General features: G+C 44.3%; 1 protein-coding gene and 1 long non-coding RNA gene across 5 annotated transcripts in view; one reads left to right on the top strand and one right to left on the bottom strand.

The window, feature by feature from the left end:
* Window positions 1–19,522, top strand: part of CCDC171 (coiled-coil domain containing 171) — a 209,797-nt gene that overhangs the window by 129,415 nt on the left and 60,860 nt on the right. For all 4 annotated transcript variants that reach the window (XM_083482216.1, XM_083482214.1, XM_083482215.1 and 1 more), the window contains one exon: window positions 15,248–15,379. In XM_083482216.1, coding sequence (XP_083338342.1) covers window positions 15,248–15,379 — 132 coding nt within the window. The remainder of the gene's footprint in view (window positions 1–15,247; window positions 15,380–19,522) is intronic.
* On the bottom strand, window positions 1,751–13,887 carry LOC310696625. Its single transcript, XR_014520655.1, has 2 exons — window positions 13,625–13,887; window positions 1,751–2,200 (listed from the first exon to the last, which is right to left on the bottom strand). It is a non-coding gene; the product is annotated as an uncharacterized lncRNA (long non-coding RNA).

Raw genomic sequence — 19,522 nt, 5'->3', positions numbered from 1 at the left:
AATACAGTACAGTATGTGCTAAATACAGTATGTGCTAAATACAATTTAGCCAGAAGGCAGTAGAGGTTTAGTTTTACTTTTCCTAGATGGGCTCCCTTCCCAGTGGTTGATGAGCCCCACCTGTCCCTATACTTCCCTCTACAGAAGGTGCAGAAACTGCCTTCTTGACTGTTGGATCCACTGTTGGCCTCTGTAGGCCTGTCTTCAAATGCAGGGGAAGTCCCTAACTCACTGAGGGTTTGAGACCCATCAGCTCCCCTCGCCTGGTCTAGCCAACCAGTTGAAGTATGCAGTCGTATGACGACAGCTTCTAAGAGCCACAGGTGAGAGCACGGTGCAGTGGGGGGACCAAGGTGGATTAACTACCCAGAAGGATCACATCATGTGTGTGCCCCCCCCCCACTAAAAAAGGTAAAGGACCCCTGACATTTAAGTCCAGTCGTGAACGACTCTAGGGTTCCGGTGCTCATCTTGCTTTACTGGCTGAGACAGCCAACGTTTGTCCGCAGATAGTTTTTCCTGGTCAAGTGGCCAGCATCACTAAGCTGCTTATGGTGAAACCAGAGCAGTGCACGGAAACGCCGTTTATCTTCCCGCTGGAGCAGTACCTATTTAGGTTGGCAGGAGCTGGGACTGGGCAACGGGCGCTCACTTCGTCGCGGGGATTTGAACCGCCGACCTTCTGATCGGCAAGCCCAAGAGGCCACCCGAGTGCCCCCCACTACTACTCCCCAAACTCCCAGACAGATGAATGCCGACAAATAGACACCTGAGTACGCATTCTCGCATTAGTTTTGACACTTTTCTAGAGAGAGGTATTATATTCCTCTTATTCAGAGAAGTAACTGTGGGTTTGAGTTTGCTTTAAAATGAATGCTACAAGGACCTGCAACATAACCTGAGCCCAGGCGGAACTGGCCTGAAAGCACAGGCATTGGTTCCATTTGTCTGCCAGCAGCGTCACCTGTCATTGGAACAGTTAGGGGAGTGAGCACATTCCCCTTGCCATCATCTCCTGACACTTGCTCCTCCTATCCAGGTGTTCAAAGCCACATCTTCAAGTCATGCCCCCCCAAGCATATCCCTGTTACCTGCCCCATAGCCCTGCGCACATCTGCAAAGAAGTTGTGGAAACGAGGGGCTTTCTCTAAGAGCATAAGCCTCCTATGGTTCTTAGAACCCTTATCTCACAAGGTTCCAAACCATGCAAGGACCCTACATGGAGAGAAGGCATGGTGTTTCGGGCCTTCCCCGCCCCACACGTGAGCAGTGGTAGGCTGGGCTACTGGGATAGGGCAGAGGGTGCAGGATAAGCAGTTGGTGTCCTGATCTGCCCCCCTCGCACAATTCTAACCATGGAAGCCTTGCATGGGGCTGCCGCCAATGCGTATACTCTCACAAGCAGGATCTTGTGAGAAGAGCCTTGGACCGAGTTGTGCCTTCACCAGCAAATCCCAGTATCACCTTCAGGAGAGCTGCTTCCCATCTTGAGAATCATAGTTTTAACGGGACATCATTGGAAGAGCCAAATAACTGGCTTTTCTGGATCAGCCCAGGACTTGAGTCTCCTTCAGACGTCAGCCAGAGACGTCCGGAAGCTCGCAATCCAGCCGTGGCGGCGGTGGCCAGCCCCTGTTTATAGTCTAGCATTGTTCATCCGTATTGCCTGAGAACATTGCTCCAAATTTGGCCACATCCTCAGAAGGGTTACTTGTATACGCTATGTTTACAGAGGAGACGCCAGGACTCCTACTAGTGCAACTGCTTTTTTAATATTCATATTGTGCCAGCAATGTACTTGGATTTGTGCTGAACCTTGAAGCAATCCCAAGGACTTGAATTATTTGGAGATTTAGATTAAAACGATGTTTGAGTAATAGATTTTTCTGGCGCATTTAGATTTTTCAGTAAAAAGGCCAGGGGACCCTAGTTCTTTGAAAGGGTCCTACAGATACTTATTTGCTTTCTGCTTGCTTCGTGTAGGAGTCTGACGATGTTATGAAATATCTCTCCTTTCTGTGTGTTCCATCTTCTGGAAAGTTGCGAATCACAAATATGGGCAAGGCTCAGGTGTACTTGACAGGATAGTGACAGGGCTCTGAGGTGGCTGTTGCGTGTATTGTACCTATTCTTGGCTTTTGTCAATCAACCTTGTACCTGCCACAGGTGAAACGGACCAGTAGACACACACACAAGAAATCTACAAGGAAACGAAATATTTTTAAGAGTTTCAGAAGCACCCATTTGTTGCTGTTGCTTTAGAAAAGAGGGCTCCTTAAAACACAATTTGGAACACTTTGATCTCAATTAGGATCATGGCATGTTTATATTTCAATAAGTACTCTTTCCTCCTTCTGGAAGAAACATGGGCTATGAATTTTGAAAAAAAGACTATATATATATACACACTGTAAATTAGCATTGCTTTTGAATAATTCCTCTTAGTGTTAGGGCATTTATTTTGCAAATGCCTCAATCAGCCTTTTTGTTGTTGTCTTTTGTTTGGCTCTCCTAATAACCTGGCTTCCTTGATCCGTGTTCCTAAAGATCAGTTGTGCAGGACATACAGGTGTTGGCACAGCTGGCTTGCTGATGACATCTCTGTCCATATAGCTGTCTAGTGTGCCATCATTCATATTGCTCACTGTCATTCTGACCTAGCCAAGCTAAAAATGGTACTCCAGTTCAAGAGGGATTTAAAAACCTTGACAAACTAAAGATAAGACATTGCAGAATGTCATATCCATGTGTTAAACTGTTTTCAGCTTAGACATATCTAAGTAACTAATGCCAGAGCCCGTCTGTCTTCATTTTTTATTTTTTTTGGAAAGTATGAAGTGTAAGTGTGTGTGTGTGTGCCTTGCCTTAAGTAAGGAAACCTCCTTGCATGGAGTACTGTGAAATTAGTTCATTCGTTAGCCGTTATTTTATCCAGACATGGGTTCACTTACAGCCCAAGGTCAATGAAATCTGTTCATAAGGGACATATTCTTGTGCACATCCCACAAATACAGAATAGCTTTGGCATTGTACTTAGTGTTTGCTTAAAAGGGCCTGGATCAAATTAATCTCTCATCCAACTGAGCTTGGGTTTGATGTTTCTATTTTATTTTTTTAAATGCTAGACTTTCCCCCCTCCCAGAAATGTGTTTCATGAAATTATAGAATCGTATAGCTAGAAGGGGCCATGAGGATCAAATTGTCCAATCCCCTGCAATGTAGGAATATTTCGCCCAATCTGGGCCCGAACCCACAGCCATGAGATTAAGAGTCTCACGCGCTCTACTGACTGAGCTATGTATTTTGCTGAACTTCCTTTTGTTAAAATAGAAGACAATTTTCCTTTTTTATTTCAGCCGAGACATGTATTCTTTTAAAAATCTGTTGGTTTTTATTGCTTGTTTAAGAATATATAGGGTTTGGATGAGTAGTCCATTGAAAACCAGGGGGCTTGCTTCTAAGTAGACATGCATAAGATTGTCCTGGAGATGTGTGTTTGAGACTATACTGTAGAATGCAAGCAGGGAACTGATCTAAGATGATCCGGATCATCCCGTCCCTTGTGGCAGTAACCTCCAAGTACCGAATTAATTCTGTACCTTACATCAAATCGCTTAAGGATTAATTTGCTACCGTCTGTGAGCAAACATGAAAAAGGTTGCTCATGACAAAAGCACTCCCTTGATGTAAGGAGCAGTTCAGCAAAATAAGCAGGTGAATTAATCTTAAAACATACGGTTGAAGTAGCAGGGAAGGACCTAGCCACAAGGACTAATAGCCAATTTTTATGTAAGGGAAGAATTCCTACCTAACGCCAAATGATTTGGGGCTTTGCATAAAATTTGTGTCCAACACCCTAGTCGTTAGTTGGTTAAATTCCCAAGTAAAAGAGAATTCACCACATAATATTTTAGAATTCTGTGAAGTGTAGTTTAAGGTTACTGGGAATTGGAGAGATGTGAGGGGTAAATGACAGTTCCCAGGAATCTTTGTGGGGGGAGAGACGTGACTATTAAAGTGGTATAAATGTGCTTTAAATGTATGCTGTGGGTGTGACCTAAAAACCTCTCACTTAGATGCCAGGAAACCGGGAATTACGTTCACATGCGGTGGGAGTGTAAATATGTACAATTTTTCTGGCAAAGGGTGTTTAAGTAGATAACAGAAATCCCTGGGTTAAAGCCGACCGAAAGTCCAGACGTAGCATCATTATCAATGTACGATGGGGTAAAAGATTCGCAGGCTATGAAGGACTTGTTCACAAATTTTCTGACAGGTTCCCAAGTTACAATAGCTAGAAAGTGGAAGAGGCAAGCAGAATATAGAATGGAAGAATGGTATAAAGAGGTGTGGGATATAGCTAGTAATGATAAATGAATATGTTGCCATTAAGGCAAGATGGGGAATATGCAGGAGAAATGATTTTGAGGAGATATGGAAGGTATTTGTACTGTTAAAGCGGAAAGGGGTCAAACCATCGCAAGGGGTGTTGAAATTTTAGCAGGTTGGATAGTTACAATGGAATGGTCTTGGTGGTGGGGTGCACATTATTATTCTTATTTATTTATGATGATTATTTTCTCAAAATAATAAGGGGGGGCTCATTTAATTCAGCAGGGTCCACACTCTGTTGGAGCAGTTTCAGCAACAGGGGGCCACTCACCCTCCACCAGTTTATGTAGCTTCCTCCGGTGGGCTGCATTGCCGCAGCTGGAGACTGCATTAATAACAACAACAACAACAATAATAAATGTATTTAAACTCTGCCTTTTGGAATACTAAATCCAATGTTCTCGCAGGGAGGGAACTGCCAGAAGGACCTCAGAGCTGGACCTCAGTGTCTGGGATGAACAATGGTGGTGGAGACGCTCCTCCAGGTATACAGGACCGAGGCCGTTTAGGGCTTTCAAGGTCAGCACCAACACTTTGAATTGTGCTCGGAAACATACTGGGAGCCGTTGCAGATCTTTCAGGACTGGTGTTATATGGTCTTGGCGGCCACTCCCAGTCACCAGTCTCGCTGCCGCATTCTGGATTAATGGCAGTTTCCCAGTCACCTTCAAAGGTAGCCCCACGTAGAGCGTGTTGCAGTAGTCCAAACGAGAGATAACTAGAGCATGCACCACTCTGGCAAGACAGTCTGCGGGCAGGTAGAGTCTCAGCCTGCGTACAAGATAGAGCTGGTAGACAGCTGCCCTGGACGCAGAGTTAACCTGCGCCTCCATGGACAGCTGTGAGTCCAGAATGACTCCCAGGCTGCACACCTGGTCCTTCAGGGGCACAATTACCCCATTCAGGACCAGGGTGTCCTCCACACCCACCCGCCTCCTGTCCCCCAAGAACAGTACTTCTTTCTTGTCAGGATTCAACCTCAATCCATTAGCGCCATCCAAACTTCCTCTGCTCCTCCCTTTTCAATCCCCACCTGGTTATGGGGAACAGTGGTGCAGGAGAGGGTGAGGAAGCACCTGACCCTTCACTTGCCTGACCTGTCTCTCCTCCTCTTCTGATCCATCTTGTGCTCTGCCCTTCAGCTCCGAAACCTCACCTGTCTCTGATTCTTGCCTCCTGGCTGGTATAGGTCCCCACAGACCACTGGCTGCCTCTCCCGCGTTAGACTCCAGGCCCTTTCTCCCCGTGCACATTCCTCAGCGTCCTGCCAGACCCTGACACATCAGTGCCTTATTTGAACGGGGTGAAAAGCAGAAATCGAGCTGGGTGTCGCCTGCATATTGGGGACACCTTCCCCCAAACCTCTGGATGACTTCACTCAGCAGTAAGCAGGGAGGACAAAATAGAACCCTGAGAGGACCCCATAGCGTAGTTGCTGGGGAACCGGGCAGCGATCCCTCAGGCCATTTCTTAAATCGGCCGTCCAAGAACCAGAAGCAGTGCTGGTCGCAGTACTTTGAAGAACCGCCTGTAGGTGGTAGATTCAGGAAACCTTTAATGGGTGTCGGAAGCTGGAGGGGCTAAAAGGAAAAGAAAGGGCATCATTCCATACTTTGTCAACCCTTAAGTGATATATGTCAACTTGGTTAACAATGTGCCCTAGACACGAGTGATTAAAAAAAACACCCTACTATGAGAGTTGTCTGTTTAGAAATACATGAAGCACACGAGAAATTGCAACAACTGCTTAACGTTTTTCTGAAGGACATGAAGCACGACTTTTGCAATGTTCCTCAAGCATTGCTTCAGGATCCGCCTCAGTAACAGAGTTTGCAAAGAATGGTGAGCTCTCAACTATCTTCTCCCCCCCCCCCGCCCCATCCTTTAGTGTAGCTGTTTTAAAACTGCATTCCTCTGAACTCCAGGGTTCCTCGGATGCTTATCAGGGGTTCCTCAAGGAGAAGGTCATTGCTTGCAAACGAGCTTCCTGGAAGACGGTGTATCTTACCCTGAAACATGTAGCTGCAGGGGAGTATTGAATGTGTTCTTGCTATCATGCTCTTGTAGTTTGTTCAGTGCATGAATCAGGCCCCATGCGCCTGGAGGCAGGACATAAATATCCAGATTAACCTTAATTCTTTGCTTCCATAATTTTTACCTATTTCCAAAACAGGGATTTTTCTATTTGTGATTGAAAACGTAGGCTCGTGTTGATTTCGCTCTCTCTCCTTGCCCCCCCCCCCAAGTTAAAGATGTGAATATTCCATCGATGGCTTTGGAGTCGCTATTTCTGCTTTGGCTCTTGATTTGTGAAAATGGGTGGGATGATGGCGATACCCTTCAAATGGTTGTTGGGAAGCTGAATCAAAGCCCTTGGACTTGGTGGTGCTGCTGTTCTTTTTCGTTTTTGTCCCACTTACCAACAAGCAGCTCTGGGCAGTATACACAGGGGCCCAACATTGCGGGGGGCTGTGTGCCATCACACTCATGATGACTGGGCAGCCTCCTGAAGCAACGTTTGTTTGCCAGGCCACGCTTGTCGGCCTGGGTCAACATCCCACCAGGCTGTCCTGCGTCAGGGTGGCATCCTGCTTCACCTCCTCTGCCCCCTCAAGATTGGGGTGGTGGCCTGGGCTCCATTCCAGTGGATATTGGGGAAGCTGTAGAGGCCTCAGTTCCATAGAGTTGGCGCTCCTTGCTGTATATATACCTCTTTTCCACACCTCACCCTTTTTATCCTCGCCGTAACCCTGTGAAAGTCATTTAGGCTGAAAGATAGTAACTGAGCATCATGGCTGAGTGGGGATGTTAGCCCAGATATCTTGGGTTCAAGTCCATCGCTTTATATTAAGCCTCCCTCAACAGTTCGCTTTCAGAAGCCGTCATACTAAACCAGATTTTTAAACTGTCATAACTGCCTGATTAAAATTAAAAGACGCCTGCTTCTTGGGAGAAAAGCAATGACAAACCTAGACAGCATCTTAAAAAGCAGGGACATCACCTTTCCGACAAAGGTCCGTATAGTTAAAGCTATGGTTTTCCCAGTAGTGATGCATGGAAGTGAGAGCTGGATCATAAAGAAGGCTGATTGCTGAAGAATTGATGCTTTTGAATTATGGTGCTGGAGGAGGGGACGGCAGAGGACGAGATGGTTGGACAGTGTTCTCGAAGCTACCAACATTAGTTTGATCAAACTGCGGGAAGCAGTGGAAGACAGGAGTGCCTGGCGTGCTCTGGTCCATGGGGTCACAAAGACGGACACGACTAAACAACAACAACAGACCAGAATGAGCATGCTGACATCTCGGCAAGTTAATTGCAACTATTTAAGCTACTGGGGTGAATATCGGGGTCCATAAATGTGAGAGAAGGGATGCAGATGGGGCCGGCCCACCCATGAGACAAGGGGAGGCAGCAGCCTTGGGCAGAGGGCTCCTCAGGGGCAGCAGATTCAGCCTCCAAGGAAAGCATCGTCCGCCATGATGCCAGCAACAGCTGCAGTGTTCCCCTTGCTCATTGGCGGAAAGAAGTGTTCTCCAAGCTGAATTCCCAGGACAGTTTTTAAAGCTTCTGTGTATACACACACACAGCTTCAGATTTTGGCAGGGAGAATTGCTAAACAGGAAACTCATTTAAAATCCCCACATGAATCCCAAACTAACCCAGGGGATTGGGTCAAGTTGGCATGGGATACAGATATTAGTGGAATAGCATGAGAAGCTACCATAGGGGAACAGTACCTGTAACCATAGGTGCCAACCCCCTGGGGCCCTGGGTGCTGGAGCACGCACAAAGCTCCCCATGAAGGGGCCGGGCACCCACAAATTTCGGCACCAGGGCCACAGACGCTGCATGGCACCCACTGTCAAGTGGCCATGTTGGCACTCTTGCCTGTAACACAAGAAGTAGGTCTGTGTTTTAAAAACTCAGCTGACTGAGGCGAGGGTTGAAAGCTCTTAATTTCAGTTGTGTGGAAATGGACCACTGTCCCATCTTGCTTTGTCAGCCTTACCGCCACCTATTTGTTGTTGTCCTTAGCAACGAACAGCTTGGATGAAACGATCCAATAGGAGATTAAACTCTATTGACAATAAATACCGAATAATATGAATCAAACATTCTAGTCAGTAGACTGGGAGTTGCCAATGAGGTGGCCTGCGGGCAGATGTTCTCCTGGCACTCACAAAACCTCAGGCTCCCCTCCCCCTGTTAAAATAATCACTGCCCCTTTTGTCATGAGGCAGCAAGGGTGGCAACCTTATTCTCCACTGAAAAGTACGTAAGAGCTGAAGGAGGACGTTGGAAGATTGGCGCTCTTTCTCAGTTCCTCTTTCAGCTCTGTGTGTTTTTCCAAGACGTAGACTGATTCTGCTGGATACAACTTTTATTTGGATCCCTTGGGAAAACAAAAAAAAGAGCTCATAGGTGCATGCTTTCTCTCTGTTTCTCTGCCTGGGGGATGATCTGTGGGGCTGGGAAGAAAAATAGTCAGAGCGAGTGACACCCACAGCACTTTGTCAAACATCCAAATCTCCCCATGGGCCTAAACCCCCTAGTAGACTATTGACAGCAACTGGGCATTTGCTTTTAAGAAATATTAATATATTTTGGACAGCTAAATATAACCTTTTGATACAAACAAGATGCATATTTTGGAGATGAAGCAGACATCTACCCATATGCACTTATTAGTGGAGGAAATAAATATCCTTTTTGGATGCATAGCAGGGGTGGAGGGGAATTGAGTACTATTTCGCAGTAACTCCTTTCCTCCTTCAAAGAAGAACTAATAGTGGAGCAATTAGTTGGGGCTGTCTAAAACAACATTGTGTTGATCGAGTATTCATTAGTTATACCAAATTCACCTTCAGGCAGTTTGTTGTTGTTTAGTCATTTAGTCGTGTCTCAATAGGGCGCCTATTGAGAAGCTAGTTGTTGTTCTTTAGTTGTGTCCGTCTCTTCGTGACCCCATGGACCAGAGCACTCCTGTCTTCCACTGCCTCCTGCAGTTTGGTCAGACTCATGTTGGTAGCTTTGAGAACACTGTCCAACCATCTCAACCTCTGTCGTCCCCTTCTCCTTGTGCCCTCAGTCTTTCCCAACATCAGGGTCTTTTCCAGGGAGTCTTCTCTTCTTGTGAGGTGGCCAAAGTATTGGAGCATCAGCTTCACGATCTGTCCTTCCAGTGAGCACTCAGGGCTGATTTCCTTCAGAATGGAGAGGTTTGATCTTCTTGCAGTCCATGGGACTCTCAAGAGTCTCCTCAAGCACCATTTTGGTCTAGCCCAGTCCAATGCTACACAGGAACAAAATATCTGAAGAAGTGTGCATGCACAAGAAAGCTCATGCCAATAACTAAGTTGTTCTCTAAGGTGCTACTGGAATGAATTTTTTTATTTTGTTTTGACTACGGCAGACCAACACGGCTACCTACCTGTAACTAGGAACATAGGAAGCTGCCTTGTGCAGACCGTTTGCCCATCTAGCTCAGTACAGTCCACACGGACTGGAAGCAGCTCTCCAGAGTTTCAGACAGGGGTCTCTCCCAAGCCCTACTGAGAGATGTTGGGGATTGAACCTCCTTCAGGCTCCACCACTGAGCTACGGTTGAGCCACCAGGTGCAGTAACTGGGCAGAGCTTAGCATCAAGGATCTGTTGTAACGCCACTGCCCAGTCCTGAGACATGTGAAGCATTCCTTGCAAAACAGTGTCTTTTTATCAAGTGCGTAGGTTTTGGGTGCATGAATCACCTCAACAGCCTCCATTCGTTTGCAATTAGTTTGAAGGACTTCCAGGTAAGAAGACTTAAAAGGTAACTTTAGCTCTCGGCACCAAGTGCATTCTGCATACTTCTGATCCTTGCACTGTACCCAAGCAGAGATGCCAGATTCATATTTAGGTTTTGCATGCCCCTTAAAATCATTTGAGTACAAAAATGCAAGAAGGGCTTTTACACTCGCCAGAAGCTCGGTTCTGCCCTCGCCAGTCCTGGAAAGATCCTTTTAAAAGTCCCATATGCTCAGGAGAGCCAGTGTGGTGTAGTGGTTAAGAGCGGTAGTCTCGTAATCTGGGGAACCGGGTTCGCGTCTCCGCTCCTCCACATGCAGCTGCTGGGTGACCTTGGGCTAGTAATGCTTCTCTGAAGTCTCTCAGCCCCACTCACCTCACAGAGTGTTTGTTGTGGGGGAGGAAGGGAAAGGAGAATGTTAGCCGCTTTGAGACTCCTTAAAGGGAGTGAAAGGCAGGATATCAAATCCAAACTCCTCCTCCTCCTCAGAGACTTTGTGCCTGTTCATTGGGGGATATAGGAAGCCCAGAGCACTTGTTCTTTAGATGTCCCTTTTATGAAGAGGCATGTAGTGAGACCATTGATCCCCTGCTGGTGAGGCTCACCAAAATTTGACCTTTTCCTGTTAGGCAAAGATCATAAGACAACCCAGAAGGTTGCCAGATTCTGAGTACAGATCTGCAGGCGCAGACCATCCCCCAACCCAAACTAGTTCGTTAAGAAAATCCCCAAACTCGGTTCCATGGGTGACTCTGGGTCATATCTCTGCGGTAGCTTATCTTAAAGTTTTAAGTGTCTACACGCTTATCTCATTTATAAATTTTAAATTTATTGTTGCTCATTGTTTTAAATGTTTGTTTTCCTTCTGGGATTGTACCCCCATGTGTGTTTTATAAGCTGGTCTCCGACTGTAATAAATTATCTATCTATCATTTGGGTAGAGGATCAGCACAGTATCGGCTTGAGCCATACTGCATCCTTCTTTATTTTAGCCTCCATCAGACATACAACTTTTCAGTGACCTGAAGCCTGCATGACATAGGCCATCATTGCCCACGGCACCCATATCCTGCAGAGCATTTGATCCCATAGGATTTTCAGAATGGATGTCCTTTGCAGTTCTTAAACTAGTTATCGTCTGTCCACAGCCTGAAAGACTTGATTGGACCCAGTTTTGTGCTATAGTGGCATCTCAGTCCTGTGGGGAAACGTTGGCAGTTTATGCACAGCCGAGGGCAAATATTACTGTAGGTAAAACTGTATTAGGTGACGTAATGGGACTGATTCTGGGGCGTTGGTGTAACCCTGAAAGCTCCCTTCTCTCTGCTGTCCTAGCCTCTGAATCCAAATTAGTCCAGATCGGAACTGGGCGACAGTTAAATTGATAGGGCCATTCTTTTTTAACAAATAAATACTGTTTTTATTTATTTTCATGGTGCAGAAGATAAATTTTGGAGAAAACGATTGTTACAACAGTACACAACAAGTAACTTGTCCTGATAAAATTATAGACTTTTATCATGCAATAGGAAACATTATGCAAGCAAAGCATTTCTGTTCCCCTCACTTCATAAAGGTTTTGTGAGTTTTTAATACATGCAACTATCAGACGCAGACACACAAAAGCTAAGCATTCTTGGGTTTTATGTATACTATGAATGGGGGGCGGGGATGCAGCCATTTCCATCAAAAGTAATTAAAAACATTGGAGCATGTGCTTGGGGCTTATGGTGTCCAGAGGTTTATATCTAAGGAATGATCTCATTCCTTTCTGATGATGAGCTACTATTACAGTGGTTGCATTTTAAAGATATGCATGGTTTTGTTTGTTTTTTCGCTTTATTGTCCGGCTTATGTTATATACCCTGGTGGCAAAGAACAGAACCAGACAGGGATGGGGTTAAAGAACCGACTGATGTCGGAGTTATGCCTACATAGTGTATATATTGTTTTCCTCTCGCTCTCTTTCCTTCCCCGCCCCTCCCTGTGCTCCCTCCCCTTCCCTCTCGCCTCGGTATTAGCAATCTGCTTTGGTACTTTGACATCAGGGATTTCCCTGGTGGATTTTGTCACAGAAAAAAGAGAATCATCAATATCGCAGTTAAACTTGACTTTCAAAGCTAATAGTATCTCATTTGGGGGCTCAAATTTAATAAATTTTCTTTGATTCTGGGTGCGTTTTTAAACATCAAACAATGAATTGGCCAGGGTGCAGTAAAATATTTAGATCTATTGACTATGGTTCAGAAGGGTAGAAGGCAAAAAAAACACCAAAAAAAACACACTGGTGGGTTTGATGTTGATAAATTCTTAGTACCTTAATCCACATTAATGTTTTCTTTTATCTGTGTGCATATTGGCTACAATGAGAAACGGGAACGTTAGCATATATGAACCAGAACAAATCCAGTGAAATGTGTATTATTAGAGGTATGGTGAAAACAACGTGTTTGTATTAAGGTTAACATCTGAACAAAATTACACATGCTGACAGAAGACCCCCCGAGACCGTGTTTGCTCCATTGGGCTCTCCATCCTGAACCCAGAACAGTATGAGCAGAAAGGAGGATGCATGAAGGACCTATGCTGTTATAAAAATTGCATTATAGTGCATAAGTTTGGCAGCCACAGGTATTGACAGGAATTCTTTAGGTCAGCCTGGGAACTGTAAAGCTCCCTATTCCCATAGACTAAAGCACAGAATGTATGTGTGTGTATCCTATAAATCTGTAAAATCCCACCTAACATTTGTACATCGTACGGACAGCATGCATGCATATTTATTTATTTATGCATGCATTTGGCTATTCTTAAAAATAGGATTACTTGTAGAAGGAAGTATCACATAGAATTTGAAGTGTCCACATTGGCTTTCATAATGGTATTATTTTTATGTAAGGTATCCTAGGTCATTAGTATTGGGTATGTTAATTAGATCCATAATTAGTATTTATTTGTCTTATATGGTGCTACCTGATTTTTTTTCCTTTTCCAATTTTAAGATTAAGTACTTAGCATCATTTGCTGCTCCTGGGAATAATTTTTATTTGAAAGATATATATTAGCACATTAGTATTGGAGTACAGGATGATGCAATCCAGTTGAGCTACTGGATATCATTATTATTATTATTATTATTATTATTATTATTATTATTATAACAAGGCAGAATATTACTCATTTAAAAGTGTTACAGTTGACCCCTTGTAGAAGAAAAGAAGGAATAGCTTTATGTCATATGTAAAGACCTTTTGCTTTTAATTAATTAAAAGATTGCTCAGAGGTGTTCCCCATTGTGCAGCCTTTTTTTGAGTTAGGTGGATAGATAATAGCTATAGTTTTTCTCGATTACCAAGACAGTTGAAAAGAACAAGGAAAATAAAACATCACAAACGGCGAACAAGTGAGACAGATAGAAAAGTTATTATTTCGGTATTTCTTACCTCGCTTTACAGACAATGGGCACTAGATATTGACCAAGTTACTATCGTAGGTTCCCATCATCCTAAAAGATCTGACCAAAGATTGCCAGTTGGTTGTGCAGTTTCAGAGTGAGCACTTTTGTGTATTATGAAGCAATACAATTGCAAAGAAAAATCATTGTTTGTTCAATGACCGCTGTCTATGTTCTGATGTCACAATACGTCCTAGGAATCAGCCTAGGTGAGCCCTGGGCACATGCGTTCCTCAGTCCTCTTTCCTCCTCCTATCAGGCTGCAAATAATTTGTTGTTGTTGTTGTTGTTGTTGTTGTTGTTATTTGAACGGTTGTAGCTTATTGTTTCATCCAAACCTGACCATTGTGACTAACCTTGACCTTGTTTGTTTAAAGCAGGCCAACGAGTTTTGAAGCAAGTGTGCTACAGTTTGGATTAATCTAGGGTTGCCATGTCGTCCACACACACACACCCCGCAGGCGCTATTTTTGCCAGTTAAATCCTGGACATGTCTGGGAAATTCCGGACATAATAGCAACCCTAATTAATCACGACTATGGCTTTTATGGAAGGAGAAACCATGCTGGAGGAATTTGGAAGTTTTCACTTTCATTTTCGCTTACCTGCCTTGGAATGTGAGTCAGGATTCAGCATATAGAACAGTAGCAATAAACGTGTTGAGGATTGTTGTTTGTTTGGATATTAATATAAACACAAGCATGGGAACTAGTGATTCTCCCCCCCCCCCGATTTTGTACTTTTTCCTTTTGCCGAACACATAATGAACGAAGGGATTTCCCACCTTGACAGAAGGTGGCAGTACAATACCAACTGCATGAGGTTGTGTTTATCTACATATGTATGGAAATATCTCATTTACAGCGCTGAGCGGTTTGTTGTTGTTTCTTTAAACTCTGCCTTTTGGAATACTAAATCCAAACTACTTGGACTTTGGAAAAGAAAACGGATTCTAGCTACTTGTACTGGAGCCTATTGCTAGTTAGTGGATACCTGCTATTTTTATAGGAACCGATCATCATGCTTCTAATAAGATGCTTAACCAAGTGACATTTTTAAAAATACTCTTTGTTAAGTATACTTGGGCAGCTTTGCAACATAACTGGCTATTAACAAAAGAACAAAATCAAGACCTTTCTGCAAAAAGGCTTAAGATCATTGTATGAATGTCAAAGCAGTTGTTTTAAAAATATTTTGGTGGCGTGTTGCTTCTCCAGGGCAGATGGCAATTCTCTGCTAACCAAGCAGGCAATAATGGCTATATCCATAGGACGCTTATTGCGTACAATTTCGCGCTGCGATTTCCTTGACCTCAAATCGTGTGTTTGTAGAGTTTTGTGTACTGGTTGGATGAGAAGCCTTTAGCGACTTTCCTTCCCATCTCATTTCAGTCTGGAGAAGGGGATATGCTTTTTTTCTTCTTAACATTCTCTCCCAGCACTCTGAATTAGAGATTTATTTGCAACGAAAAATCAATTAGTCCTAAATTTATTCATGGATTTCAGGTCCAGCGATCAATGCAAGTCCACTCAGTGGACTCAGGGGGACCCACTTCATCCCAGTTAATGTGTCTGAAGGGGAATTACCATTGATACTGTTTTTTCCCTTTTAGGTCAGAGATCAGATCTCGCTGTCACGGACTGCGGCAACCAGGAATGACTTCACCCTGCAGCTACCTAAGTTGCACCTGGAGACCTTTGCGATGGAAGGGCTAAAGGGCGGGCCAGAGGTTGTAGCATTCCAGGTTAGATTCTTAAATAACCTTTCTTTGCGAAGCAAAGGGTTTCCAAAACTCAATAATAATAATAATAATAATAATAATAATAATAATAATAATGCTGTAAATAAAAGCAGAAATGTAGTGGCCTGTAATTAACAAAATTAAGTTTCCAAACTTGTGCTTGACTGAAATCGTTATATTAGAACAACACTTTTGCATTCCAAATTGAGTATCAAGGATCTGTAGAAAGGATTTTAGCAAACACAAATGGTGCACGCCACGCCTAGAAATCACTGCGGTCAGGCAAGAGGGAAATAAAATGCCTTTCACTTTTTTAAAAGTTGGGTTCAGAACAGTATTTCTCTCAACATCACTTTCGAGGAAAAGAAATGTGCCCTAGGTTAATATTTAAGGATGGCATCAGCAGTGGGTCACCCAGGAGAAAAAGAATTACAAAGCAGGGTGTGTTGGAGTCCCTTAGTTTCACCGCAGGTGGGGCAGTTCAAATGGCTGAGAAAGATTCTACCGTTATTGATCTTTTTAGCCATTTTCTGACACCTTCTGGCACCGGCTGAAGACAGTACTCTGACAAATGAAATAGACAATGGATGCAGCTGTCAAGGCATCGGAATCAGAAAACAGCCCTTCTAGAACGGAGTGCAAGCCCCAACTTATCTTCTTGCTTCATATAAATGATCCAAGAATTCTTAAGTGCTTAAGTGTTTTTGTGAATGGATTCATTCTTAACAAAGTCGCAGTAGTGCCCTTACCAGAAAGAACTTTATTAAACTTCTGGGCCTTGGCCTTGGGCATGCACCCCTGTAGTGACAAATGAGGCTGTGGTAGGATGATCAAAAATACGGGAATATTGTACTGGGGATGGTTGGGGGTATTACTATGGAGGTGCTATGGTGTGCCTTGAGTAAGGAGCCCCATACCTGGATAGAGAAATGCAAAGATTGAGTCTTAGGTCTGGTGATGGGCCTGAATATCAGCTTTGTGTGATATCCGGATATCTGTGATTGGTGTCATATACAAGCCCAGCACTCATGGTCAGCCATGCTGGACACTGATGAGGAACAGGACCAAACTGGTCTCCTATCCACCCATGGTGGCCCTTCCATATGAAATCTATAAAGGTAAAGGGACCTATGACCATTAGGTCCAGTTGTGGCCGACTCTGGGGTTGCGGCGCTCATTTCGCTTTATTGGCCGAGGGAGCCGGCGTACAGCTTCCAGGTCATGTGGCCAGCATGACTAAGCCGCTTCTGGCGAACCAGAGCAGCGCACGGAAACCCCGTTTACCTTCCCGCCGGAGCGGTACCTATTTATCTACATGCACTTTGACGTTCTTTTGAACTGCTAGGTTGGCAGGAGCAGGGACTGAGCAACGGGAGCTCACCCCGTCGTGGGGATTCGAACCACCGACCTTCTGATTGGCAACCCCTAGGCTCTGTGGTTTAACCAACAGCGCTACCCACTGTATAGGCATGAGCAAATGCATTTTGGGTAACTTAAGATGGCAGGTTAGCCACCGTGTATAGGAGCTGAGCTGAGTTCTCACTTTAAAGCACATCCATCTATCCCTGCTGAAGCATGTCCATGTGCTCAGGTGAGTCGTCCTGGCCAAAGCAGTGGCAGAAAGAGCACATGACCATAGGTGCCATTTATGTGGGGCTGTGGGTGCCAAGGCACCCATAAAATTTTCATGGGGGGCGGGGCTGGCAGGGCGACGCAACATGTCACTCGCGTGGCATCACATGGAACGATGAGGCCCGACGGGGCTTGTCACAGCCATGGGAGGGTCTGATGGGCCCATTGCGCCATGTGACATTATGCTTACGATGGGCACGCCCCATGTGGGGCAGAACCCAGCACAGCTGCATGCAACAGCTGTCATATCCACCTCTCCTGTTGGGAGGAAGGTGTGGTTGGAGTGGACTAAATTGTCAGCCTCACACCAGCCCTCTCTTCAAGTCTGGCCCCTAGCCCTGGTTGTACATTTTTATTTTTTTTAAAAGAACACACTGTTGTTGTTGTTGTTTAGTTGTGTCCGACTCTTCGTGACCCAATGGACCAGAGCATGCCAGGCACTCCTGTCTTCCACTGCCTCCCGCAGTTTAGTCAAACTCATGCTGGTAGCTTCGAGAACACTGTCCAACCATCTCGTCCTCTATCATCCCCTTCTCCTTGTGCCCTCAATCTTTCCCAACATCAGGGTCTTTTCCAGGGAGTCGAGTCTTCTCATGAGGTGGCCAAAGTATTGGAGCCTCAGCCTCAGGATCTGTCCTTCCAGTGAGCACTCAGGGCTGATTTCACGCACTAGAAGACACTAGAACACACTAGAAGAGATTTGAATCTGGAAAACAGCATGGGGTTGAAAGGGTTATGGCACACACATGCACACACACCCCAGCACAGAAGTGCTAGAAAGTTCCTGGGGTTGTTTGCAGATTCCTTTTACAACTAAAATCACAGATCTCCCAGCATCGCGTCTAGTTTGGCCCTTGTGATTCTGATTCCTACAAGCCCCCAAATTCATGCTCCGAGACTGGTTAGGTAAACTATCGGCCAATCTGATAGTTTAACAGCCCTGGGGCGAAAGGAATGTCCACATTGTATATGCTGAGTGACATGTATAAATTTTCTCTTTTGAGATAAAATACTTTGGCTTTGTCACTTGTGGAGTTTTCCAGGTGGCTATGCCCCAGAGTTTTAAGAATAGGAACAAGTAACCTAACCCCAAGCACAGCTCTTGGAAAGTATGTGCAGCCAATTTCAATGGGTCTTACTTTCCAGTGTGCTCATGACCAACATCAAAATGGTATAAAAATGAAAGAAATGCTCTATATGTGTATTTTGTGGCTTGAAATCTACATGGTTTGTATTTCCCCCCTAGTATTACATAGCTATTCAAAGTACCTTTATAGTTATCGACAAAAAAACCTTTTTGGAATGGAAAAAGTCAAGGTTAATAAATAATGGATTCTTCCCATCTACGTCATAGAGTAGATCCATTGAAATCAATGGACTCAAGTCACTTAACTCCACTTCCTTCAATGGGTCTATTCTGGCTGACACTGGATGTTACCCTGTGTTAGTCATGCTTTCTCTTAATGTCTAAAAACTGTGGAGGACCTCTATTCAGGTGGTTTGCTATCGTTTTTGCTTGAGTCCCTTCCAAAGATTTAGAAGCAGGAAATGGGAATAATCAATTGAAAATAAAGGATTTTCAGTTGGGTCATTGCCTAGTTAAACCAGATAAAGGTGATTCTTATTTAATTGTTCTTTATTCCTATTACTCTCTTCTAACACTCACAGGCACATACTTTACCTGTTTCCCAATCTTGCTTCAGTTTAAAGTTTTCGTATTAACTCTGTGGCAAGGGTGTCCTAATACCCAAAGTATGAAATCTTTCATGATCGACTATCCTCCAAATGAACAACTGACTCACTTTTAAATGTATTGTTCCCCACTTGCAAATCAGCACAGAAATACCAAATTTACTTGCAATTGTTATTATTATTATTTCTTCTTGTTTAATTTATGAATAACCTTTTACATATAACTCAAGGCAATTTACAAACATACCCTAAAAGCAGCTAAACATAGTTTTAAAAACAGCACACACCCCTCCAAAAATAGGTTTTCAAATGATCTTTTAATCATATATACATATTTTGGGGGGAGGATTGCCCAGAGTTGTTGAGCTTTTGGGGGGGATTGCACAGGGTTGTTGACCTTTTTTTAGGGGGGGGCAAAAATCGCCCACCCGCACGTGTCGCAAAATCCGCCTCTCGTCTATCCCCTCGCCGACAGAAGCTGCCAATCACCTGCCCAATTGCCGCAGCGTCAGCTAATCAATACCAGCCCTTGACGCAGCAACCAATAAAACGCCCAGTAGCTGCTGACAGCCATGGAAGCAACCAATCAAACGTCTCCCTATTCACTATCCATGTATAGGACGACCCCCACTTTTTAGCATGAATTTTAAATTTTTAAAAAACCCTAGTCTTGTACACGGAAAAGTACGGTACATTTTTTTCCAATGAGGGCATCATTTGCCCATGCCAGTTGCCATCAATTCTGTCCTGGTCTTTTATTATCTTAGTATACTATAGTGTGACCAAGAAGCAGAACTCAGGGCAGATAGGGAACCGGTCTTA

Source organism: Podarcis liolepis, assembly GCF_965112155.1.
Source record: "Podarcis liolepis genome assembly, chromosome: 17".
NCBI classification, from domain to species: Eukaryota; Metazoa; Chordata; class Lepidosauria; order Squamata; family Lacertidae; genus Podarcis; species Podarcis liolepis.
This window is presented reverse-complemented; position numbering and strand designations above follow the sequence as displayed.